Source organism: Pelobates fuscus, chromosome 2 (assembly GCF_036172605.1).
Source record: "Pelobates fuscus isolate aPelFus1 chromosome 2, aPelFus1.pri, whole genome shotgun sequence".
NCBI classification, from domain to species: Eukaryota; Metazoa; Chordata; class Amphibia; order Anura; family Pelobatidae; genus Pelobates; species Pelobates fuscus.
The window spans coordinates 106,761,797-106,787,829 of NC_086318.1; the positions used below are offsets into that span (position 1 = coordinate 106,761,797).

Below are 26,033 nucleotides of genomic sequence, written 5' to 3' on the forward strand. Positions count from 1 at the left end.
TGAATATATCAACTTAGACTTTTAAATATAGAATTGAGGACTCTTAGGATCTGCAGTACACCTTGAGCATTATCTTTAAAACCATATAAAAACAAAAGTTTTCAGTCATGAAAAGCCACATAAAAAGCCCTACTTTTACCCTTTGTGGTACTATATCCCACTCTAAGGTGTTTTCTTTTTCTTTTTCTAAACACCTTAGACACACCCAGGTAATCCCTAAACCCTGGACTGGAAGGGTGCCCTTGAGGACAAGGTTGAGAACCCTTGCTCTAGAATGTAAGGTCATTGAGCAGGGTCCTCCATCCCTTCTGTTCCTGTGTGTCCAGTTGTCTAGTTACAATTACATGTCTGTTAGTCCACCCATTGTACAGCACTATGGAATCTGATGGCGCTATATAAATAATAAAATAAATAATAAAAGGATGTAAACATGCATAAAACATTAGCAAAACCTAAAAAAATGTCTTTTGAAGCAAGGTGTGGAGGAACTCGAGTATCCTGCATAAATTCCTGACCAGAAATGTATTGAATACCTTTACGATGAATTGGGACGCCGATTGTGAGTCAGGCCTTAAATCAGTGCTTAAATCCCCTTAAGGACCAAACTTCTGGAATAAAAGGGAATCATGACATGTCACACGTCATGTGTCCTTAAGGGGTTAAAGGACCACTATAGGCACCCAGACCACTTCAGCTCAATGAAATGGTCTGGGTGCCAGGTCCATCTAGTGTTAACCCTGCAGCTGTAAACATAGCAGTTTCAGAGAAACGGCTATGTTTACACTAGGGTTAATCCAGCTTCCGCGCTTCTCACGGTGAAAATCACAGTGAGAAGATGCTGACGTCAATAGGAAAGCATTGAGAAATGCTTTCCTATGGTCTGATTGAATGCTTGTGCGGCTCTTGCATGCGCATTCGGCGCTGATGTCGGAAGAGGGAGGAGAGTTCCCCAGCGCCAAGGGAGCCCGGGGCTGGAGAAAGGTATGAGTTTAACCCTTTCAGCCCGGAGGGGGGAACCTAATGACCCTATAGTGCCAGGAAAACGAGTTTGTTTTCCTGGCACTATATTGGTCCTTTAACCTCACAGCTTTTTGTCTGATTGGGCACATATCCCCACAGATACAATGCAGAATTGTGTGGAAAGTTTTTCCGGATGAGAGATGGTGCTAACTCCATATTAATGCCCATAGTATTGTAATGGAATATCCAACAAGATCATATAGGTGTGATGGCACACACACACACGCTATCTCTGTCTCTCACTTATTTATGTTTTACTTTCAGGTACTCTCCTACGATGCATCCTCTTTAGTGATTGTGAGTGATGCCATACACATGATCACAAAGCACTTGAAATCTCAAACTATGTAATTAGCTTGACTAATTGCAGTGAAAGCACATGGGCATGTACAGTACTGATTCCCATGTAAGAACTTGCATGAACTGAATTCATGCCATTATATTACAACCTTTCTTGCCAAATAAGGTTTACAAGAAAATCAAAATCCTTAATCAAAATCCTTATCAAGATCTAAAGATAATTTTTAGGCAATGGAACTTTTTAAGTCCCTTTAACCCACTTAAGTGCACACAGATTTTTCAACTTCAGTTCCTTAAATGCTTAATCTGAGGTCATTTGAATGTGTGAAAGTCATTACATTTAGAATTTTTGTGAATTAAATCAGAATGGCAAAACAGAATGTTTAGTAATGCAGTGTTACTACACACACAGAGGGTTATTCAAAATTAATTTTAAATTTAAATTAAAAACAGGCGAACTGGAAATACTTTCTAAAAATAAAAAAAAAGCAAAATTGGGACTGAATGCAACAGCAAGGATGCACATTTGGAAATATGCAAAACAATAATTTTTCCAGTTCTGTAATTTTGACTTTAAATTTGAAATGGACTTTGATTTCTCACTTTAATAAATATCCCTGTATAATGTTAAAACAAAAAGATATGGGAGTGATATGACCCCCACCTAACTATAGGGAGGATAAAAAAAGCTCCCATATGCCCCCACCCTCTGCATGGCAGGTGGAACAATTTAGAAGAAATTACACTTCTTTTTAATGTGGTGGCTGACTAGCAAGCAATGGCCAGCTGCCCCGTGTTCAATCCTTGCACAGCCAAGGTTTGTTTTTTTCTTTCCATTATTTTTACACTGTCAGTTCTTTTAAATTGACACTCCACTGTCAAAATACTAACATAAATAAAAGTCACTGTTTAGTATAAATACACCCAATGCAAACATGCATACATTTAATTATGCATTTTCATTGGGGACCATATCTCATAAGAGCATGAAAAGTCGCAGATCACAGCTTTTTGCAAGCCCTCCCCTTCTTCCCCAGCGTAGACTTTCTGTGGCTGTCCAAACACAGACTTCCCAATGCAGCTCAATGAGAATTCTTTGCAAGGCAGCTCTGGGTAATTGCTGCCTCTTGAGTTTAGCTCCACTGAGCTAACCAAACCAGGAAGTTGTCTGACTTACAGCCAGGGGGCTGTTACAAGTTTAATTTCTATTAAAATTCGCTCTTTTTATAAATGTAATTAAAAAATCACACATAAATTACCTCAGCAAGCTGAACAGCTTTGGGAATCTTGAGTGTCCCTGTAAGTAATGTTCGTGGATTTTAAACATCAGAGTCTATAGTTCAGTTGTCTAGCATTGTCTGGTCTAGTTGAAATCCAGAAAAAAAGTCTGACTTATTTCGGAACCAAATTACAAAATTCAAACATTTTTAAACATTATGAACAATGTCCAGATAGTTTAGTAAACAAACTGATATGTCTGAGTTTGTGTTTTCCTCAGTATTTGTTTTAAATTACTAGAAATTTGGTTGTTGTTTTTATTTTTTTTATTTTAATGTTATGCTATTTGTCAAGAACAAACCTCCAATTTGCTGATTTCAATGTTATGACAGGAGAAAGTAAACCAATGGATTCACATTTTTTTCTTTTTTACTGAAATGTCAATCCCAGAAACTAGCAAAGCTAACTTTAAGCTCTCTGGTAATTTAATACATTAAACATTTGCATTCAATTTCCTGCATGCGTTTCTAAAAGTGCACATCATTAATTTCAGCTAATGAACCCTGCAATATGCATGCTGGGTGGAAGGACAAACTGTAATAACAATGAGTCTGTCAGATACATTGTGACTGCAGTATAAACTTAACTTTGAGTACATGCAATTTGCTTACTTGTTAAAGAGCTTGCTAACACGCCTTCTAACTGGCTGTTGCAAGCAGGCTGTGTGCACTGCTTCTGATCAGATACACATGAGCTTAGGTCCAGCAGATTAACTTTCCCCTATCAGTGTCTGCTGCTGACTTGTCACAGTTTGTGAGAAGGTGCTTAATCACTTTAGTCGTTTAGTGAGCATTTAGACATGGCATCCAAATTACTCTGCTTTGGACTGGTGACATTGCTGCTGGCTTATTACATCTATCAACCCCTTCCAGACAACGTAGAGGAGAAATGGAAAATCTTATTGTTGAGTGCAACATTCAGGACTCTTGGTCATGTGGTGAGTTCACTCATTCTCTTATTTTCTGATAATTTTCTATATGAGACAAAAATATGCCTTCATTGATTATTGTGTCAGTCTTCAGATGGGAAAAATGGCAAATGAATGAAGAATCCAATTAACCCCTTTAGAATGCAATTATTTAGGCACCCTCCTTGCATTCAATAGATTAGTTATTACCTTGCTTATTAGTTAGAATTTTACATTTTGTGTGCTTGTGGTAAAAAATAAATAAAAAAAAGAGTAGCTCAGAAAGAGTTAATCCTAGGGGGTTTGTCATGGTCCTGCATCCTTCACCTGTTACTAAATTGGAATAGAATACCCTATTTATTATTCTTTCAGTGCCACTGCCTAATGGGAGTATAAATACCATACTGCAGCAGGTTCTATGGGTTTTATTGAGGAGTGCAGTCCTGTTTGCTGACCTTGTGTGTTACTTAAACTTGGCATGGCCCTATCATCCCCTTCCTTGTGTAAACAGTCTATTTGCAGATTTTTGACTTCCAAATAAATCTGTTCATTCCTGCTCTTGTTTGTTTTGTTTGTGCAGCATTCATGAGCATTAGTCAAATATAGCTTTTAATATATATATATATATATATATATATATATATATATATATATATATATATATATATATATATATTAAATCAATGCATAATGCTAAAGGGGTGCTTTATGTTCTCAGCTTTACCCCAGTATTCATACAATCCATATAGATTTTTGTGTGTGTGTGTGTATATATGTGTATATTCATATTTAAATTTCCAGCATGGGTACCCTTAAAAGGCTGTGAAATAACCACTACAATGTAAAAAAGTAATATGCCATATATAATGGTGGATTTGCATTGATGAAGGCGAATTCGCTCTGTGTTGTGTTGTTTGTGTTATGTTTATTTTAATATATATATATATATATATATATATATACTAAGATGAAAGTAATAGGGGAGAATCACTTTAACAAGATTAACCCCTTGTGGTAGCCATCAATCTAATTATGAAGAATTTGCGCAGTGGTATAACTTATTAAAACAGACACAGGAGCTATCCTCTATATGCATTTGATGTTTATTTTTGTACATTGTGTTGTCATGGGCTGTCTCTGTGGAATAGGGAGGAGCTGTGGGAATATCTGCAATGAAAAAAACATCTAAAGCCAGACCTCCTAATTATGAGTAATTGAAGTTTGGACTTTGAAATCTAGCTCTTTCTTATCTTCCATAAAACACTAGCATAATATTTTTCTGCAGAACATGTTGTTGTAGAGGGGTGACCATAAAAACAGTATAGCAATGTTTGTGTTTTGATTATGAACTTTTATTTTATGTTTTATCTTATGAAGCTGTGCTTCCCTAGAAGTCTCAGAGTAATGATGACAATTCAGAGCGTGGACAGCGAAACTCAGTAATTGAAATAGCTTCGAACTTTGCAAAATGATCTGCCATTATTGGCGGGTTTATTAATTATTTTTTAAAACATTTTTTTAAAAAATGTTTTAAATGCAATTTTACATTATCTGATTGTTGCTTCATGGAAATGTAATCCAGCAATAATAGAATGGATACACGTTTAACAGCCTCTGTACTAGGAAGTGCTTGGGAGCCAAAAGTTGTGTTGCAATTTTTACAAAATGTGCTATTTTCATTATGTTTTCTTGCCAGCATTGGCAGAGAATGATAAATGTTACATTGTTGTAACTCTACCAAGTTTCCAAGCTACAAGTAAATACCTAAAGTAACTTGGTGCAAAGGAAGATTGTATTATGGGATTTGTTTGTCATTTTAGTGGCTTTATCATATGAACTATATTGGACTTGATTTATAACGTTATAAGCTGTGTGACTCCTACAATTCTTTCACGTGGTCTTGCAAAATCATCATAATTCTGCTTGGTGTGTTTGTCAAAACATTCTGCTTATACATCTGTAAAACTAGCCCTAACTGAATGCTATTGGGGCTGTACTCCTGGTTGATATGATCATTGCAACCCTGCTGTGTGTTTTTTTTTTTTTTTTGCTTTGGTATCCTTAACTGAACCATCTTTGTTATCTTCTTCGCTATCTGCATTTGTTCATTCAAAATATATATTTTGTTGTTGTTGTTTAAATGCTTTATTTTTGCGGGTATGCATAAATATCACTTTACACCATGTGCATAAAAGAACATTAGATAGAGAAAACTGTGTTTAGTACGAATATCAGCACAGGTAAGGTATCCACCCATTTTTGAATTATTCTGTCAAACGCATGTCTAATCAAGAAATGTGCGAACAATTGTCTAGGAGGGTGCAGGTAATTGGCGTTATGTGCCCTGCAGAGTGATGGTGGGGTATTTTGCCGTACATAGGTTAATGCACAGGTTGTAAACAAAAAAACCACAATGTGTTTAGACAGAATTAGGTGATATTACCCCCTTTTGACACAAACAGTGTAAAGTGCAGCGCTAACAAGATTCATAGCTTACCCATGCATTATAGAATGTTTTCATACACATGCCGGAAAAAGACAGAGAAAAAATATAATAGTGTGATATTGTTACAATAAAAAGGGAAGGCTCACAATTAAAGAGCCTTTTGACGTTATGGCTCTGAACGTGCTGGCTTTCTGTGCCTTTTATGGTAGTAACCAAGACCTTCTTTCTTGTAGCCCTTTACAAACGTCAGAGTGTGTGTGTGTTTTTGATTTGGAGCCCATATGTTACTGGCACCAAGTTTTAGCTCACACTTGCCAATTATGGAGTGGCAAAGACCCCCTTGAGATGTAGATAAAAAGAATGCTGGTTCCAGAGGGTTTTGTAAATTAAAAATAACTAACTTTATTAAATTACAAACAAAAGTAAACTCCACATGGGAGATAAAACGAAGTAGATGAATAAAATATGCTGTCCACAGGCTTTTACAAGTGGTGCATTTTTCAATTCGCATCCCTCTTTTTATAAAGGGTTCAGTGGTTCTTTCGTCCAATAGGATGTTCGTTTGGTGGGGGGCATTATCGGAACCATGTGCTTTCACTAATCCTTTACTTATTAATTCGTACGAATGGCAGAAGTGACGTGTTTGGCTGACTTTGTACGTTGTTTGTATGCCAGTTCTTTATACAAATGGTGGAAATGATGAATCTGGCTAATCCCGTTCGTTTGTTTGATGAAAGAGAAAGCTACAATGTCCTTGCGCTTAATAGCGCCGTATTTCAAAAGTCCAAATAATGGAGGACAGCGTATTTTATTCTTAATCTATTTTGTTTACTGTTTGATTTCTGGGTCAATAGGGTAACCCATAGAGTGCTACAGCAGCTATTGCCAATGCAATTCATTCATATTATGAATAAGCGCCCGAGTTCCACACATACAAAATATCAATCTCATGCACACTTTGGCTGGAAAAACGTGGACATAATGGCTTGCCATTATCCAGGGCCTTGGACATTTATCTTGTAATGGGTAAGGTACTCCTGGTAAGTAGCTGAATGTGTGGTAATTAGGGTAGAATGCGGAGGATGTAGATTGTGAGGTTCAGTATATCAACATAAAAGAACTAATAAACAAATAAATGAAACTGAACACTATGTACTGTAAATAGAAAAGTATGGAACAATATAAGTTGACACATGGATAGGCAACTGCAAATCTCAAGTCGGAAAGTCATCAGTTCTTTGCACTGTTCCTCTGGGAACAAAGGGATTTATTTCTGCAACATTCCAGGATGGACGGGCATCTGTTGGAGCTGCTGTCGCTGGGAGACCCAAGGACTGGAGAAAAGTTGGAACGTCAGAGAGATGCGAGAAGAGTGGCGTCTTGCCATTTTTTTCCGCCATTAGGCGGTGAGGACCCCACTTATAAGGGATAGAATTCTCCTAAAGTTGCTTTGCTACGTGGCGAAAAGCTCTGCACCATGTGAGGGTATGTCTGGAGAAGTCCCTGTGAAATATCAGGGTATTCGAAAAAGCCCTCTGAGCCCAGTAGTTAAGTTTCAGGCTCTGGAAAATCCGTATTATCGGAACTAAGATGCGGAGCTGTGGAAGTTGCGTCTAGCTCATTCAGGCGCTGGCTCCGCCATTCAATATATATATATATATATATATATATATATATATATATATATATATATATATATATATATATATATATATATATATATATATATATATATATATATATATAATTTTTTTTTTTTTTTTTTTATTCATTATATCACTATTCTATATATCACTCACTTGTATAATAATAATGTCATGCATATTCTCAGGGATAACTATAGATTTAAAATGTAATAAAATATTTGTTTTCATGTATTTTCTAATTTGTTTACAGAAATTGAAGGTGGATAAATTATTTTGATATTACACAGAATGAAAGCATGTGTGTATGTTTTTTATCATATGGTATGCATGATCAAATAACTAGAACCTGTTCAAATGAGTACTCTAAGCTCCATAACAACTACAGCCTGTTGTTGTAGTCATGGTGCCAACCGGCCACTGCTACCCTCCCCTAGTTCAACAAAAATGTTGGGTTTGACAAAGAACCCCTGGTGCCTGTAACCTCATTCCTTGCTCAGCATATTTCTACATAGTGTTGCGCTTCCACATTTCTCCACCGCTATTCAATAAATTGTGAATTAATAGTTTATACAGCTCTTGTCACATCTCCCTGCGTGCCTTCCTAAACACTTACTGGAAAGAGTCATCTAATATTTACATTTCCAAATTTCTGTTTATTTTAGAATTTTCTATCTATTGCTTTCTTAGCTTGCTAGACCATTCAGGAGCCTCCTGTATATAATTAAAGTTCATTTTACAGAGCAAGAGATACAAACTTTTAAAGTAAGTTACTTCTGATTGAAAATTAAACTGTGACAAACTCCCCTTCCCATGTGAGTTTGCCACGGGCTCCTGGAGGAGCTTGCTTGCCAGCCTCCTGCTTGCAGACTATGGGCCCTGCAGGGAAACCTGTAAAAGACTACTTAACTGGCTTGGTTCGTGCCCTTTCTCTATTCTGTTTGGGAACCGAACAGATGCATGAACCACCCGGGAGCTTGTTAAGCCTAATTGACAGTTTGTAACACGTTCCACCGCAGTGTTCTAATTGTTCGTCTGGGTGGCCACTGTTCGCGTGAACGACCACGAGGTGGCAGTCATCTTGTTCGCATGAACGCAGGCAGCAGTGTTCGGTCATTCAAGTTCATGGAACAGAAATTGGACACACAAACTCCTGAACACTGCTGGACTTCCATCGTCACCTGACATCAGTTCTATATGACTTAGAAGGGCACTGTTCGGTGGAAACAAGCTCCAGGGTAGAAGTATGGATTCTGTTTGGGGGCTTGTTCAATTCGACCTGCAAATACAGTTTCTGGGAGAGCAGCCCTTAGAGGAGTGGGTAAGAGAACTAGAGCGGTTGGTCAAAATCGAGATATGGTTGGACGAATCCCACCGGGCCTTGCAGTGGCATGCAGGCCACCTCTACCCTACCAGCTCCCAGAGGGAAAGGAAAGTTGGGCTTGGGTTGTTATGGGAGGCTTTTGTGGATCCCCTAGGGTTTGAAAACCTGGACAGTACCCGCTACGGGTGCATACGCAACAAACAGGAAGTCAGCTTGGGGCTTACATTGGTGGCAAAATTGCAACAGGATTTGTCCTTCCTGGCTAACCTGGAGTGCGAGCTCGAACAGAACTATGCTTGCTTTCTCCAAAGTGTAATTTCACCTGTCTCAGACATGACGGGGCATATGGACTGAGCATTGAATTTCCTCCCTCCTCCTCAGCAGCTATGCCTGTCATCAGGCGACCTGGGCACTGTACCACCTACTTCCCAAACAGACCCAGAAATAAGAGACCTTATCGACTGGTCCTGGGAAGTCCCCTCCAGTTGGCAGGTGGAGATGGGACCGAGGTCTCTCCACTGGCCCTCCAGGGATGCTGGGCAGGCTGCCCAGATTTCCAACCACAGATGGAGATGTCAGGAGTTGGGACAGTCGGTCACCCTCGGTGACCCTCCCCAATGGCCGAGCGAGTAATTGGGAGAGAAGTGTGTTGTCCTTACTCCCCAGTGGCAGAGTGTGTTATTGGGAGAAGAGACGATCGGTCTCTCTCCCCAGCAGCAGTGTATCATGCAGGGAGAGGAGACAAATGGCCTCTCTCCCCAGTGGCAGCCGGAGACACCTTGGGACCCCTCCCTCTTAACTTGCTTGGTTTGTGCCCTTTCTCTATTCGGTTTGGGAACCGAACAGGCGCACAAATCATGGACCACCCGGGAGCTTGTTAAGCCTTATTGACAGTTTGTAACATGTTCCACTGCAGTGTTCTAATTGTTTGTCTGGGTGGCCGCTGTTTGCATGAACAACCACGAGGTGGCAGCCATCTTGTTTGCATGAACGCAGGCAGCAGTGTTTGGTCGTCGAGTTCATGAAACTGAAATCTGACACAGAAACTCCCAAACACTGCTGGACTTCCATCATCGCCTGCGTTCGGTTGTTCACAACTTAGAAGGGGACTGTAGAAGGGTAGAACTATGGATTCCGTTCGGTAGTTTGGTCATTTTTAAACTACCGAACTTGAACGACCGTTAGCACTGGTTTATGGAACTGTTTTGAGCATAGGACTATGGTCGGTCAAAATTACGACTTTCAGGCAGGGGTCAAGTCCTGGGAAAAAAGTGTGGGAACACTCGTATGCATATATAAACGTGTGTGTGCACACACATTCAGACACACTCACAGAGGCACACACATACTCAGACACTCACACAGTGGTGTATTTTAATTTTGTGCTGCCCTAGGCATGACTATACCTGAGCACACCCCAATCTAAATTTACCACCCACTCCTGTCAAGGGCGCACTGCTTCCTGATTAAGAACCCACCTTTTCCTGCTACTTTTAAAGAAATACTATAGTGCCAGGAAAACAAAGCTGTTTTCCTGGCACTATAATTCCCTATAGTGCCCCCTCCCTCATGTCCTCCCCTCCCCCACTCGACACTGAAGGGGTTAAAATCCTATGGGTATTTAGCAGATGCTGGATGTCCTCATGCACAGGGTGAGGACGTCCAGCATCAGTTAGGTGGAGTTATTCCTCAAGGTAATTATTGCAGGTTTAGGGGGACTGGGACACTGCACCCAGACCACTTCAATGAGCTGAATTTGTCTGGGTGCCTATAGTGTCCCTTTAAGCACACTCTCAGACAGACACCCACACTGGCAGATACACACACACCCACCCAATGACAAACACACAGACGTCACTGATTTGACACACACACACATTCAATGACACACATGCATTCATTGACAGAGAGACACACACACTAAATGACAAACATACTCCCTGATTTGACAGACACTTACAAACATGCACTAACAGAAGTACACACACGTGACTCATATACACACACGCATACACTAACAGAAGCACATACACTCATACACACACGTACATGCGCTTACAGACGTAAATGCACACACACACACACACAAGCATACACACACACACTAACAGACATACATATATACCAATTATTAATATTATTAAAATTAACATTTCCCACCCATCCAGCCTCCCTACCTGTTAAGAAAGCTGGCTGCAGTGAGGTGGGCGACTCTCTCCCTGTCACACGCGGCGAGGCAGCGGTGTCTTCTCTGCTGATGCAGGGAGCCAGTATATGACCTCATATTCTGGCTCCCTGCATCAGAAAAATGCGTGCGGCGAGAGGGAGCAGAGAGGACACCGCTCCCTCGCCGCGTGTGACAGGGAGAGAGCCGCCCGCTGAAGGGGGGGTCCATCAGGTGCCCCCCCCCCATTTCAGACGGAACACAGGGCATTTGGGGGTGGCATTATTTTGCCGCCCCCTGAGGGCCTGCAGGGGGAACGGCGTTCCTGCTGTGAAAAAAGTGCAGGAATGTCGTTCCCACGCATTCCTGCAGGACTCGAGCCCTGCTTTTAGGGAAATTCCAAACCCCTGAACCGATTTTGGGTGATTTTTGGATATATTGGTCACCCGGTTCGGAGCTATCAGGGGATGTAACTTTTGTGGGTTTTTTTTCTTTTATGTGTTTGTGTTTTAAAGGTATTTGTTTTTTTTTGTAATATTGAATGGTTTTCTGTGCCTGGAGATAATTGTTAGTTCAGTTCCTGTGAAATTCAAGTGCCTGTGGGTGGATAGAAAGTGTTCCCCATTCGGCTCCAGGGCAGAGTGGTTTCAGGACCCCAGTCAAGTCACGGTGACTGGGGGGGTAGGAGTGCTGAGGTCTGTCCTCTGTTCCAGCTAGGAAACGGTCCTTGGCAGAGGTATTCAGCCGGGGTACAGGGAGCTCCGTTACAGAAACCATTTTGTTTTAATGCAGGTTGTGTCAGTCACAGCCAGGGGAGGTGTGGCTAGGGCTACATAAGCAAAAGTGATTTAATTCCTGATCTAATGGCAGGAATTAAGAAAAACATCTAGCATATTTATGGGAATTGTTTTTCACATTTGGAACAGCAAGACCTCTACCGCATTGTTTAGTATAATTACATATCCATAGTAATGGTGACATGTTTTCCTTTAGATTTGCTCAATACACGGTCCCATTTATTCAGTAGTCACATCAAATTGGAGTAAATTGAAAGCAAAATTGCAAAACTTGTTTGTAATCTATTCTGGGGTCTTACAGACTCAAGCATGCTTTTTAAGAGGTTTTCCATATTTAGAGTTGCAAACAGTGAGAAAGTGGAACGTTTCCAGCATCATACAAATCCTGCACTTATGCTAGGAAAATAAGTTTTTTTGAGCTGCGCTCTGCACGTGAGTTCTAATGGTAAATATCACGGTCCTTTTTTTTTTTTTTTTTTTTTTTTTACGAAATTGCTAAATTAATAAAATCCGCTTTGGCAGATTCATTGCTAGTGGAGACTGGTCTATGGAGGAAGGTGGTTAAATGTCCCCCACCCCTTGTTTAATTTGCAATCTATTTCAAAATTCTATTAGCATTGTAAGAACGAACACTAAGCATGGTGTTAAAATATAATCCTGCATATGTCCTGATTAATTCTGCAGCTAACCTCCCCCACATCTCCTTGTCAGTGGCTGGAGGTGCTGCTGAGTGAATGAACAAGTGTGTGAGTATTTGTGAAGAAAAATGCCAATTATCTGGAAATAATCCATTCACACCTTGCAAGCTCTAACAGGATTGTTTGTGTCACCCATGGGATTTTCACATGGCTGTTGGATTCTGGATGCTCTAATAGACAAGCCTCCATATTGGCTTCTCTACTAGGGCTATCACTGGTGGGGGGAAAAAATATCACAGGGTGAATTTGGATCTCTTTATAAAGTCGTTTTAAAGTGACAAACGCATATCTACAGCGGGAGTCGGCAACCTTCTACAATCCAGAGACATCTCTCCTAATGCCTTGCTAGACATCTGCAATTTCAAAGGTTGCCTACTTCAAATCTAAAAGGTTTATGATGTTTAAACCATAAGGCCACGACCCCTCCCTTTGTCTTGGATTGAGTACATGGGGTTAAACGAGTAGAACCCACATCTTAGGTCAGGGGGTAAAGTCTAGCAAACAGGGTCTAAACTTTATTTAATTTTTTTTTTCACACATTGTAAATGTGACCAATTATATAAACAAAAAACTTGCTTATATGAATTTGGAGAGGACCAAGTAGGCATAGACATCCGTATCTAATCTGAATAGGAAAATAGAATGTTACATTCTACACTAGTGGTTTAGATTATTATTATTATTAGTAGTAGTTTCATATAAATGGGTGTACATTATTTAAGAAGGATAGGAAAAACAAAAAGGGTGGTGGGGTTTGTTTGTATGTCAACCAGGAGTTAAAGTCAAATCTTAGACATGTGGAGTTTGATGAGGAAAATGTGGAAGCTTTATGGGTAGATATCTGCTTGGGGCAATCTAAGGGAAATCAATTATTGGTTGGGATATGTTATAAACACCTAATGTAAATATTAATGAGGAAGAACAGCTGTTAGAGCAAATTTGGAAAGCTGCAAATTGGGATAACCCGTTAATTATTTGATATTTTATTTACCTGGACATAAATTGGAATAGAGTGACTAGTACTTTAGCAAGGGGAATAAGGATTTTGAATGTGTTAAATGACACCTTCATGTCACAACTGGTACAAGCACCAACTAGAAAGGATGATTGTCTGTATCTCGTTATAACAAACAATGTTGATCTTTTTAACCAACATTCAAGTAGGGGAGCATTTGGGAAATAGTAATCACAATATGGTAATTTTTTTAAATAAACTCAAAAAAGCAAAAGCAGGGGGCATGGCCACGACTCTGACCAAGATGGCTGCTTGATCAGTGTGCTCCGCTCCACAAAACCCCTCAAAATGCAATTAAAATAAAGCTACAGATGGCAAATGGGTCGTAATCGCCGCACGTAGCACCCCCAAACCCTGAGGGGTTCACAACCGGGCCAACAACAGGGCCCGATGGATGATTTTGTGCAACCCCACCGCGGACCCAGCGGCGAGCATGTGAGCTCGGGATCGGCACCACCGTCACCTGTATCATCGGTGGGTACAGAGCAGTTTACGTTGGAGTGGATTGGAGAGGAACTCCATTCCAAAGCGGCATCGATGGCTACCAAAACTGATTTACTTACCCTGACTACCACCATCCAAGATGCCCTACATGCAGAGATGGCGGGAATCCGGAATGAAGTGACCGCCCAAGCACCAAGGATGTGGCTATCGCAAGGCAGGGAGATATAATCCTTAATATGAGAAGACACCTGGAGGACATGGACAACAGAGGTCGCAGGTGCAACGTTCGGGTTCGAGGGATCCCAGAGTCTGAGGGGAAAGAGAACGCGGAGGAAGTCTTATCAGGCCTGTTTCAGCTCCTATTGCAGAATGATGCCCCCCAGTGTTTTGAGTTCAAGCAGGCACACAGAGCCTTACGGCCACACTCTATGGAGGACTGATTAAGGGATGATCTGTTGCATCCACTCCTTCACGGTCAAAGAAGCTATTATGCAAAGGGCCCGAGAACGCCCCATGTGGAACTACCAGGGATCCCAGGTATCCATCTACAACGACCTCTCACCCATCACGCTCGCAGCTAGGAGGGCACTCCGACCGGTGACAATGGCCCTCCGTGAACACATCACGTACAAATGGGGATTCCCGTTCGCTCTGCTGGCCCCCCAACAGGACGGTTGGGTGTCAGCGCGCTGGCCAGAAGAGATACCGTGGTTCCTGGAGGCCCTGGACCTGCAATTGGGTTCCGGCGCCCTTGGGACCGGAGCCACGACCACAGCAGGCTCCACGAAGACGCAGAGGCGGATCCCCACTGGAGCCACAGCCCAGAAGATGCCGGGGCAGGAGGGCTCTGCTGAGTGCGTACCCATTTAGACCCGGGAAGCCCTGTCTTGCTCCTCATCCTCTTCCCCCCCCCCCCCTGTTATATTTATGTTCCATTTACCGTTCTGTTATACATGCTTATTTATGATTACAATGAATCGCACTCTTTCAACTGGAGATTAGCAACGTAGGGGTACAGTGTGGATTGGATCTGTCCATACCCTACACATCTGAGCACACTTGGTCGGACTCGGGACCGCATACCTCAACCCACGCTCGTGCTCACACTCGAACAGCGGACACCTGGTCTGGTTACTGGGGCGTGTTCTCAGAGTAATCCGCCGTAGCATGAGTCGCCTCTCTTGGAGAGGTGATACCTTTGGGGTACTTCTCACCCCAACGTCAGAGCCAGTCAGATAGGGTATCTGTCTCTTTCCCCCCCTCTCTTCCCTTTCTCGCATCACCTTCCTCTTCCCACTTGATCCTGGCCCCCTCCCCCCCCCCCCCCCCCCCATGGCCTTGCGCTCCACTCCAGGGATCTTCCTCCCTCTCCCACTTGGCGGATCCATACCGGGAGGCCGGGTCTCTCGAGGGGGCCTCGTGATGGGGTGCAGTGTGGGGAGGGTTGTGAAAGTGAGATGCATTGAACGGGCGTAGACTTCGGGACCGGGACTGCTATCGTCCTGCTCCCCTGTCTGTTCTCACATACAACTGCAGAGGATTAAACATAACGGAATGGAGAACAAATCTACTCCGGGAACTGAAACACCAACGCATATCGGTTGCGATGCTACAGGAAACACACTTTCGCTCTGGTGCTGCCCCCAAACTCCAGAGCAAAACATACCCGTCGAACCATTTTTGCAACCATCCCATGGCCCGGAAGGCTGGAGTAGCAATTCTATTAGCAGCAACACTGGAATTCCAAAAGCTGGATATCCTATGTGATCCCCACGGACGCTTTCTCTTCTTGAAAGGGGTGATTGCGGGCATGATCTATACATTTGCCAGTGTCCACATTACCAATAAAAGAGGGACCCTAGCTAAGCTAAACAACTTCTCAGAGGGCACCCTGGTCCTCAGGGGGGACTTCAATGCCCCACTGGATCCTGTCATGGATTCCTCGACGGGACACAGTAGCATCTCCCAACTCTGTATACGCTCTATTATGAGAGCGTTGGTCGACATGAATCTCGTAGACTGCTGGAGGACCCTCAATCCCTTGACTAAGGACTTCACCTATTATTCTGCTCTTCATGATCGATACTCTCGGATCAACTATCTTTTCATTAAGCAAGTAGGCCTTTTGCGACTGAGATCTGCCAAGATTGAATCCGCTACATGGTCGGATCATGGCTCGGTCATCATTGAACTTGAGTTCGCATTCTTCCAACCCTCTACCTGGACATGGAGACTGACTGAGGCCCTCCTCTTGGATCCGGGCACACGGGAACCGGTATCCCAGTCGCTAGACCATTACTTTGAGGACAAAAAAACCACTGAGGATAAATGGAAACTATTAAAACAAATATTAGAAAGGTACATTTCCAAGTATGTACCATTGAGTAATATAAAAGAAACAAATTGAAACCAATGTGGCTTAGTAGAGAAGTAAAACGAGATTCAAAATAAGAAAAAGGGCATTTAAAGCATTTAAATTGGACAAATCAGAGGCATCCTATATAAGATATAAGGAAGCCAAAAATGCTTGCAAAAAGGAAATTAAAGTGGCTAAACTAGAAAATGAGGAATTGATAGCCAAAGAATGATAAACCAACCCTAAATTTTGTTTCAAGTACATCAAATGCTAAAAAAATGAAAGTGTAGGTACACTGGAAACAGAGATGGGCCTGTTGGCTAATGAAAACCAGGAAAATTTTAATTTTCTTTTTTTAAATAACTATTAAATAACTAGAAATTTTAAATAACTATTTTTCTTCAGTAAATATTGAGGATCCCATGGCAAGAGATATGAAAATGATTGCTGAAAAAAAACTTGTGATTGGATGACTCAAGACAAGGTGCTACAGCAGTTGAAGAAAATGTATGCAAATAAATCTCCGGGGCCTGACGGTATTCAAACATGAGTACTTAAGGAGCTAAGTGGGGAAAAAGGTAAATCTCTGTATTTAATTTTTCAAGATTCTTTTGTTTCAGGTATTGTACTGGAGGATTGAAGGAAGGCAGATGTTGATCCTATATTTAAAAAGGGTTACAAATCCTTGTCTGGAAATAATAGACCTGTGAGCTTAACTTCTGTGATTGGGAAAATATTTGAAGGGCTATTATGGGATAATATTCAGGAATTTATTGGGAAGAACTTTATTAGCAATAATCAACATGGTTTTTTGAAACATAGGTCATGCCAAACTAACCTAATTGTGTTCTACGAAGAAGTAAGCAGAAGTATAGATCAGGGTGTTGCAGTGGATGTGATCTACTTGGATTTTGCCAAGGCAAGGTTCCTCACAATAGATTAGTCTTCAAACTAAAAGAAATTGGTCTATATGAATATTCTTGTTCTTGGGTATAACATTGGCTTACGTATAGAGTACAACGTGTTGTCATTAATGGTAAATTTTCAGGCTGGACAAAAGTGGTAAGTGGTGTCCCTCGGGGTTCTGTTTTGGGATCGCTTCTATTTAACATATTTATAAATGATCTTGAAATAGGCATTGAAAGCCATGTTTCAGTGTTTGCAGATGAGACAAAACTTTGTAAAGTAATAAAATGTGAGCAGGATATTGCTTTGCTGCAGAGGGATTTGGATAGATTGGGGTACTGGGCACTAAAATGCAGATGAAATTTAACGTAGAGAAATGCAAAGTTATGCACTTCGGGGTCAAGAATGCACAAGCAACTTACACCCTAAATGGTAATGAATTAGGGATAACCACACACGAGAAGGATTTGGGAATTGTTATAGACAACAAATTAGGCAGCAATATGCAATGTCAATTTGCAGTTGCTAAGGCCAGTAGGGTTTTGTCATGTATAAATAGGAACATAAATTCTCGGGATCAAAATATAATTTTGCCTCTTTGTAAATCACTGGTAAGACCACAAAAGTGCAGAGACGAGCTTCAAAATTGATAAAAGGAATGGAGCATTTTAGTTATGAAGAAAGGTAAAAAAATTTAAATCTCATTAGTTTGGAAAAACGGCGCCTCAGAGGGGATATGATAACATTATACAAATATATTTGTGGCCAGTACAAACAATGATCTGAAAATCTATTTATAAACAGGGCTATACACAGGACACGAGGTCACGCATTTACCCTGGAAGAAAGGAGATTTCATCTAAGGCAAAGAAAAGGTTTTTTTAAAGTTTTTTACAGTAAGCGCAATAAGTAAATTAAATTCTCTGCCTGAAGAGGTGGTTTTTATCAGAGTCCATACAGATGTTTAAACTGCAATTGGATAAATACTTGCAAAAACATAACATACAGGGATATAATTTCTAATTAGTGGAGTAATAGCTACTTGATCCAGGACATACTTGAAAACGAGAGAAATCTCAATGTATCTTTCCTGGTAAAATATTTTATAAATAATCTGACTGCTGTTTTGGGGTCAAGAAGGAATATTTGTCCTAGTTTGTTGCAACGTTGGAAGCGCTTCAGACTGGGTTTTTTGCCTTCTTTTGGATCAACAGCAAAACCATATGTGAAGAAGGCTGAACTTGATGGACGCAAGTCTCTTTTCAGCTATGTAATTATTCCGCAGCACTTTACAATATTATGAAAGGGGGGACTTTAACAAAAAAAGAGTCAATTACAAAATTATACAGGAACAATAGGTGGATGAGGACCCTGCTCAAAAGCTTATAGTCTAGAGCAGGGGTGCCCAATAGGAGATAATCAGATGTTTTAAAACTACAGTTTCCATAATGCTTTATTCACAAAGCATCATGGGACTCATATTGTGGGCATCTACCGGTACCTTTTGGGTTCCCCTGGTCTAGAGGAGTGGAGTTTAAAGACACTATAGACACGAGGTGAGAGCGTGCTTTGGCTCTTTAGGAGAAAGCAAGAGACAGATTTGTGACATAGAACTTATTCTGGAAGGCCAACTGATTGAAGACTAGGTGAGAGTCTGATGTGGTTAGTCAGGCTGTTCCAAAGGAAAATAACCGCCCATGAAATGTCCTGCAAGTGCGGGTTAGCATTAACACGGGTCTGAGCAGAAAACAGGAGAAGGTCACAAGCAGAGTGGAGAGATCAAGAAGGGCAATACCTACGAGTCAGTGAAGAAATGTAATGGGGCTAGAGTTCTTAAGAGCTTTATCGGTAAGGGTTAGTATTTTGAATTGACACCTGGCAGCATCTTGCGTAAGAAAACGGCAGATCCGGGCAATATAATTCAGGTGGAATCGACCAGTTTTAGCAACAGAATGGATATGAGGACAAATGCGAGGCCAGGATCAAAGATCATTTAACTCCTCCCACCATCTGACTGTAGGAATAGTTATACCTATTGGAACTTTCATAGAAACACAGAATGTGACCGCGGATAAGAGCCATTCGCCCCATCTAGTCTGCCCAATTTTCTTAATACTTGCATTAGTCTCTTATATCTATATCTAGGATAGCCTTATGCCTATCCCATGCATGCTTACGATCCCTCACTGTGCTAACCTCTACCACTTCAGCTGGAAAGCTATTCCATGCACCACTACCCTCTAAGTAAAGTAATACTTCCTAATATTTTCAAACTGTTATCTCTCTAATTTAAGACTATGTCCTCTTGTGGTAGTTTTCCTTCATTTAGATATATTCTCCTCCTTTACTGGGTTGATTCCATTTATGTATTTAAATGTTTCTATCATATCCCACCTGTTTCGTCTTTCCTCCAAGCTGTACATATGGAGATCCTTTTAGTTTTACCCTGCAATCAATGAACCAGTTTAGTAGCCCCTCTCTGAACGTTTTCTAAATTATCAATATCCTTCTGGAGATACGGTCGAAGGGATGTCTCACCAGTGTTCTGTACAATGGCACGAGCACTTCCCTCTTTCTACTGCTAATACCTCTCCCTATACAACCAAGCATTCTACTGGCTGTTCCTCCCATTCTGTTACATTGTCTGCCTACCTTTAAGTCTTCTGAAATAATTACCCCTAAATAACTTTCCTCAGATATTGAGGTTAGGACTGTATAAAATATTCTGTACTCTGCCCTTGGGTTTTTACGCCCAAGATGCACTATCTTGCACTTATCCACATTAAATGTCAGTTGCCACAACTCTGACCATTTTTCTAGTTTACCTAAATCATTAGCCATTTGGCTTATTCCTCCTGGAACATCAACCCTGTTACATATCTTAATATCATCAGCAAAAAGACATACCTTACCATCAAGACCTTCTGCAATATCACTAATACATTTTTTTGAAGAGAATGGGTCCAAGTACTGAAGTACCGCACTGGTAACTAGACCTGGCTTTAAATATACTCCATTGACTACAACCCTCTGTTGCCTTTCATTCAGCCACTGCCTTAACCATTCAACAATATCGGAATCCAATCCAAACTGAAAGATTGCAGTTTATTGATGAGCCTTCTGTGTGCAATAGTGTCAAAAGCCTTCCTGAAAAGCAATGTCAACTGATCTATTATTTTAGTTACCCAATCAGTAAGATTAGTTAGTTACAGATAAGGCCGGTAAACCTAACTAGAGTATAAATAAGGGTGAGTGATGAATTATGAACTAAATTCTATACTACAAAATCTATATAAATAAAAGTTTACACTCTCTTTGGGTATTATTAAGGTCTACCTCAGAAATATGCATACAGTGGTTCTCATGTTAATGCTAATAAAATAGCATTTAATCCCTTCCAGTGTAATATGGTGTATGTGAAATAATCATACCACAAAACAGATTTACTTTAAGTAAGTTGGTACCACAAAAGTGTGGGTGAGATTTTCTGTGATACTTCTAGGGTAATACGTAAAAGAAATTAAATCTATATGAATTAAACACTGTAGCCTAGATTTAACTTTAAGAAACTTAGCTTTCCATATATGTCACTTTTATTTATCCTTTGGTTTTTAGTAGCTGGCATCCAATGGGATTTGCTTTTGTTTGTTTTCTTTCCATAATTTTATTACCACCCATCCCATTGTAGATCATATTTTATATGCTGGGCAATCATTCAAAATACAGGGAGTTTTCTTTAAACAAGGGCAAGCCTTACATCGTAGCTCTGTATGATAGTCTTGCATTCAACCATAACATCTGCTGTATAAACAAATACATTGCAACATAATACACTTGCTTACGACAAATAGACTTTCTAGCCAAAATCTCATTCCTACAGGGTTATTTACGAAGGTGTGAATTGTTGGAAATGTTTAAAATTGTATGCCACCTGGCTATGCTGAAATGAAAATCTGTTGGATTTCTTCCTAGTTCTACTATTTTAACTATTTAACTTTTAACTATTTTAACATTTTGAAATTGCCTTTCAAATCCCTCTTTAATGTATAACCCTGCTAGTAAAAGCATACTTGATTATCACTTTCCTTGATCAGTTTTCCTGATGATCAGTTGTATTGAAATTATTAACCAAAAAGGTCTCTTTTATTATTTAAAATGGCATATTAATAATAACAGCAATACTATTGACATTCTTACCCCTCACAGTGATATTTTTTGCGTGTTCCTCATTCTTGAGTCCCCTAACAGAGGCCTGGAGTCTGAGGGTTCTGTGTAGTATCTTAGAACTGCACTCTTATATTATTATTATTATTATTATTATTATTATTATTATTATTATTATTATGATATTTATATAGCGCCATCAAGTTCCGCAGCGCTTTACAATGGGTGGACGAACAGACATGTAGTTGTAACTAGACAAGTTGGACACACAGGAACAGAGGTGTTGAGGGCCCTGCTCATTAAGCTTACATGCTAGAGGGAGTAGGGTAAAATGACACAAAAAGGTAAGGATAGTATTAGACTAGTGACAGTTGCTGAAGAGGAATCAGCCAGGAGCTATTAACAGTTTAATTGATACGCTTTTATGAAGAAGTGGGTTCTTAACGACTTTTTGAAGGAGTGGAGACTGGGTGAGATCTCCCATGTCCCATCTGGAATTTGCTGAAGCCACTCTCCCTAACTTTGGGGTTACATCCTTGAGTGTTCCTATCACAACGGTGTCTACTGCCTTCACTTTCCACATCCTAATGAAAGTATTTTGAAATATTGGGCAGACGAGATGGGCCAAACGGTTCTTATCTGCTGTCACATTCTATGTTTCTTTCTAGCTCCTCTGTCAGTCCTTAGTATTTGTCCACCTTTTCAAGTTCTTTCTTTCTTAATGTTATGGTCACTGGATATTGCCACGTCGACCACCACAATGTTATGTTGGTTGGTCAGTACTTGCTTGTCTGTCTGGATCTGGAAGTTCGCCATGATCTTAGCCAGGTCATTCTCAACTACCCTTTGTGGTATCTCCCATCTGGACTAAGTCCGGTTTAACCCAGAATCTGTGCACAATCACTGCATCCTGGTTTTGGCTTTGAGTATGCTGTCCCTTCACCCATCTACTATATGCTGCATTATGTGGAGGCCTCTTTGCATAGTCTGCACCTCCCGTCTGGTTTGGTGTGGCATGTATACAGCGGACAAGTGGTCACCCTTTAAATTTTTTAGTAAAGCAGAGGAAAGGATTCTTTATAGTAAGAACAATAAAATGTGAAATGCCTGCACTTATTAAAGAGGTTGTGTTTTCAGATTCTTTTCAGTTTTTTTGTTTTTATTATTAAAAGCTTGAATTTTTGTTGCAAAAACAGCTTCATCAAGGATATGGTTATTTTTTGTATGTGGCATAATTGGTAATGGCTACAAGTTTTATTTAATTTGCCTTCTTTTGATTCAACAACATAAAGGAATGATTTTCAAATGTTGAACTTGATGAACTTTTTTTAATGTAACTATATGTAATCTCTGGTTTCTAATATTTTAAATCTTCAAAGTAAACTCTCATTTTTGTTTGTTGTTTAAACTAATATTCTGTAGAGATTTTTTTTTTTTTTTTTTGGTGGTGATCTTTTTCCTTGTATTGTAAATTAAAAATTGATATATTTTTAAATACGTTTGTATTTCTTATGGCATGTGTCTCACATCATCTTTTTTTTTTATTTTTTATTCTTTATTTTTGCTGTGCATGGTTTGACGAAATGATATACGCTGCCACAACAGCAGACAAAATCACAGTAATATCACAGATTCATACATATGTGGCATTGAGGTGAAAGCATATTTTTTAAACATTTTCAAACGTGGTAAGACTATCTAGTGATATATGACATGCAAGTATCAGCGTTAGTAGGTATACGAATAGAAAAATCATAATGTTTAGAAACGTCAGAACAAAAGATATAATAACATGCTACTAGGCTGGTTATTTTAGTTATGCTAACCCAGTTGTGCACATTGTTAAGCTACTTATAGAGAGGTTGATCATGGTGAAAACATGTAGTTTACATATGTCTGATATCTCTAAGCAAATGTGTCGTCTGGGCAAGTTAAGTGAGCAGCGTTTACCTATGCTTAGTTAACTCCGCTAGTGCACAACTTTGGGAGACATTATGAACGATTTTAATTAACAGCATGCAGTATTAATTTCAATAGGCTACATTAGCTGACTTTTAAATATGATTAATTCTCTATCATTCTCAGACATTCCAGGGGCAGGGAAAGGTCTTACAGGGAGGATGGCAGAAGACTGTAAGGGGTTGGGGGAGATTTGCTTAGGAAGGGAGGCTGGGCAGGGATGAGTAAACCTGCAGTCACAGAGAGGAAGGGGGAGGCAGAACATGCACCATCAAAGCCATAAGAGAAGGTGCGTCTCTTACCTGAGTGGTGGAAAGTCATCTGAGGAGAATGTGTGTAGGAGTGGATCAACCACCCGGGGCACAACCGGATGAATGCCAATGAGGTCCTAACAGATGATGAGGACAGAGTGCTGGTGCCTGCTGTTATCAGGGCAGTCCTATTCAGCTCAGTGTTCAGAGCAAATAATAGAAGTATGCTGCCTGGGCCAGAGTGAGGGAATCTGTGGATGCAGTTGGAGTGGTTCAAAGGACAATTCCCTGCGTTCAGCACATGTAAATATTCAAACATCATGGTCATCCAACACATGTGAAAAATTAAACCATATGTATTCACAAAAATGTTAATTCAGTTGTATTTGCAAGGGTATTCCTAGGGAATTGCAAAAATTTGGCCAAATTGTCTGTTGCGGAAGAACTGAATAGGGCATGTTTTCCAGTACAGCTATTTTAGCCTAGATTTTGCATTGGACTTCCATTCAAATTCACCTCTATTCTCTTTATTTATTTTTTTTAGTGTAAAACCTAAACGCACACAGTTTAATACTGGTCACAAAAATAGTATCACGTTGACATTATATAGAGAGAGAGAGAGAGAGGGTGTGTTTTTTATCCGCATACTCTAAGTATTGGTAAATAATACTTTTTCCATTAGGTTCTCTTCACGTATCAAAACAAGCAAGTAAATTAGGTGGACAGTGCTAAGAATTATTATAATAAAATCATACATACACAGGTAGCAGCAGATTTCACAATTATGTGTCTTACTCTTGAAAAAAAGGGAAATAAAAGTACAATGATAGTGCAGTATGTTATGAATAATATGGTTATAAAAATATATTCCAAAGGGGCACTCACATTTTCCAGAGCTTAAAAAGCTCTATTTTAGGAGCCTGGATGGAACAATCCCCGTCTAAGGATTTCTTTTTGCTGGTATCAGATTCCCAAGGTAGTGCGATTCATCATATGAAAAAAATAAGGATGTATACCAATGGTACAGTACGTATGTAAAAGTAGGATAAGTAAATAATATTTGACCTACTTACATTTGCTAGAGCAATGACCTGCTCTAGTGTATGGAGCTTTAGGTGGAACAATCCCCACCTAGGGATATATGTAGATCAGGAACAGCAGAGTGATGGTGAGAGTATAAGGAGCTCAAGAGTGACTGGGTATTAAAACAGAATCTTTATTATTAAACCGAATAAATAAAACTATTAAAAGTGAACTATATAGTAAAAAGAACTATAAATAAAACCAGTCCTTGTAGGCAATCCTTAATCTCCACTTGACATGTTTCGCTTACAGCTTTCTCAAAAGTGAATGTCTGCTGTTCAGGTCAGTTGATGTTTAAATAGTCTCTTAATTTCTCTATTCAGTTCTGGTGTGTATAGTCTGCAATTCTAATTCCAGGTCATGTGTTACATCACTTCCGGTTTGGTGGGTATCTCCATAATGATGTATACAGGAAGTGATAATGGCCATTTTGGATAATGGCAAAAGTCCAAGAAAAAGAGGGGTTAATATAAAAGTAAATTAAAACAAACAAATCAAGATGTAATCTTGCATATTTTCTGCATATATAGTTATAGAGATTATAATAGTGCTAAATGCTGAATAGGGATCACCGTATATCACATGTATTTACACAGCGATTTCTTCTAAATAGTACTAATAGAACAAGGAACAAGTCTGGATGTATATAATAGAAATCCAAAGTTTTAAGATAATATATGTATAAAAGTAACCAATCAAAGGAAATTTGGTTAAAAAAGGGGAAAAATCATATACACAAATGAATTATAAAAAAAACATATTTAAAAAAAATCAAAATTCTATATTGTTCCAGATGATAGTACAATTTTACAATCCAAACATTTTATAATTGATTGTGCATAACTTTTAAAAATGTATTATAAAAAGGATATTATAAAAAATTTATTAGATCGAATTCTATATTGAGACCGCTTGGGTGAGGGTGTCTAGGTGGTGGACCCATTCCATTTCTAGTTTACTTATATTTTTAATATTGTCACCTCCTCTCCAATGAGGTTTATATTTGTCGATTCCTATGAATTTTAATTGACTAGGGTCTTTATTGTGCAGCATAAAGTGGGCGGAAACAGAGTGGCTCATGAGTCCTTTTTCTATATTTCGACAATGTTCGCTTATTCTCACTTTTAGTGGTCTAATTGTCCTGCCAACATATTGTAGTCAGCAAGGACACTCTAACAAATATATTACATTGGTACTGTTACACGTTATTACATCATATGTGCAAAAAAAAATTGTTCGTATTCATGGATTTAAAATTTGGGATGAATTTATCATTTT

At 39.7% G+C, this 26,033-nt stretch overlaps 1 protein-coding gene across 1 annotated transcript in view; it reads left to right on the top strand.

Moving 5' to 3' along the window:
* Positions 1-3,259: 3,259 nt before the first annotated feature.
* AADAC (arylacetamide deacetylase) overlaps positions 3,260-26,033 on the top strand; it is a 54,393-nt gene continuing 31,619 nt past the window's right edge. Inside the window, exon 1 of the mRNA XM_063441016.1 lies at positions 3,260-3,535. Within this exon, the coding sequence (XP_063297086.1) occupies positions 3,398-3,535 (138 nt within the window). The 5' untranslated portion in view covers positions 3,260-3,397. The remainder of the gene's footprint in view (positions 3,536-26,033) is intronic.